The sequence below is a fragment of the Arachis duranensis genome, chromosome 2 (genome assembly GCF_000817695.3).
Source record: "Arachis duranensis cultivar V14167 chromosome 2, aradu.V14167.gnm2.J7QH, whole genome shotgun sequence".
NCBI classification, from domain to species: Eukaryota; Viridiplantae; Streptophyta; class Magnoliopsida; order Fabales; family Fabaceae; genus Arachis; species Arachis duranensis.
Window position 1 is genome coordinate 74,632,327 of NC_029773.3, and position 1,411 is coordinate 74,633,737.

Here is a 1,411-nt window from a genome sequence, read left to right on the forward strand (position 1 = left end):
CAAACACACAGACAGCGCGTCGTTGAAGAAGCAACCATAACAACCCCCCAAACCGCTTTTTCCCCCCTCTGTAACCGCCGTTCCTTCCTTCTTATTCATACTCTTACGATTGCATACTTTTCTGGTCTTTTCAGCTCCAAAAAGTCGTTTCGTTTGCGTGTGGCTCGTGGGAACGGGATCTAACACATTAAAAACTCGTGCTCAACCATTTTATCATTTTGTTCTATATTCTTTTCTTTCCCTCCGTGGAATGAAGAGAAGGATTCATACTGGTCACAATCTCAAGGAATAAAGAGGCAAAAACAAAAATTCTTCTACCGTTGTGTTTAGCTTTTGGGGAGCTTCTGAGCCTTCTTGTTGACTTGGTGTTGTTGAATTGAAATGATGTTGAATCGCGGGTCAAATGTTTCGGCCGAAGGTGAAGAATCGAATTTTTCTCAAACCTCTCTCTCTCTCTCTCTTTCTTTTTTTTTTTTAATTTTTTTGTAATTTTTTTTTGGGGGGAGCAGGGGGTGGAGATGAGCTGTATTCGCAGCTATGGAAGGCATGTGCGGGACCACTGGTGGACGTTCCTCGTGTTGGAGAGAGGGTCTTCTACTTCCCTCAGGGGCACATGGAACAAGTGAGTCACTCGTTATTATTATTATTACTTCTACTTTCAATTATCATTATTATTGTTATTCTTCTTCTTCTTCTTCTTGTTTTTGTTTCCCCTTGCTTCCTTTCTTACCCTTTACTTTGCGAAATTCCCCCTTTTTTTTTGTAATTATTGGTAGTATTTATTTTTTTTGTGTTCTAGATCCCTTTTGCTTTTCTTAGCTGGAAAATTAATACTGTCGGAAAATGAAATTTTTAGGTATGCCTTAGTTTGTTATGGGTTGTTATAATTATATAATTATTGTTCCTGTTGTTTATTATTATTATTTTTATTTTTCATTTTTTTAAAATTTGTTTCTTGGATTTTGGTTGTGTAGCTAAGAGACGTGAATTGTTGTTGTTCTTGGTGTAGTTAGAGGCATCAACGAATCAGGAATTGAATCAGAGGATTCCGTTGTTCAAACTTCCCTCGAAGATCCTTTGTCGCGTCGTGAACATTCATTTGCTGGTAATTTTGTCTCTAACACTCACTTTTTTTCTCCTTAATTTGTTGGACTTCATTCGAGTTTAGAAATATGCATGAAAGATTGAATCTATTGTAAAGGAAATGAACACTTTGGATTTTGACATGTTTTCATCAGGCTGAACAAGAAACTGATGAGGTTTATGCACAGATTACTTTGGTGCCGGAATCTAATGTAAGGATGTTGCTACTACTTTTGGAATTTCAACACTTTTCATGGTCAACCTTAGATTCTTTTTGTGCTTGTTTAGATTCTAACAGAACAAATTTTCAGCAAGCTGATGAGCCTAC

General features: G+C 37.1%; 1 protein-coding gene across 1 annotated transcript in view; it reads left to right on the forward strand.

Moving 5' to 3' along the window:
• LOC107474949 (auxin response factor 9) overlaps window positions 1-1,411 on the forward strand; it is a gene marked incomplete at its 5' end in the record, with an annotated part of 4,934 nt that continues 3,523 nt past the window's right edge. The window contains 5 exon segments of the mRNA XM_016094590.3: window positions 1-418; window positions 510-622; window positions 1,010-1,105; window positions 1,239-1,295; window positions 1,395-1,411. Coding sequence (XP_015950076.1) covers window positions 382-418; window positions 510-622; window positions 1,010-1,105; window positions 1,239-1,295; window positions 1,395-1,411 — 320 coding nt within the window.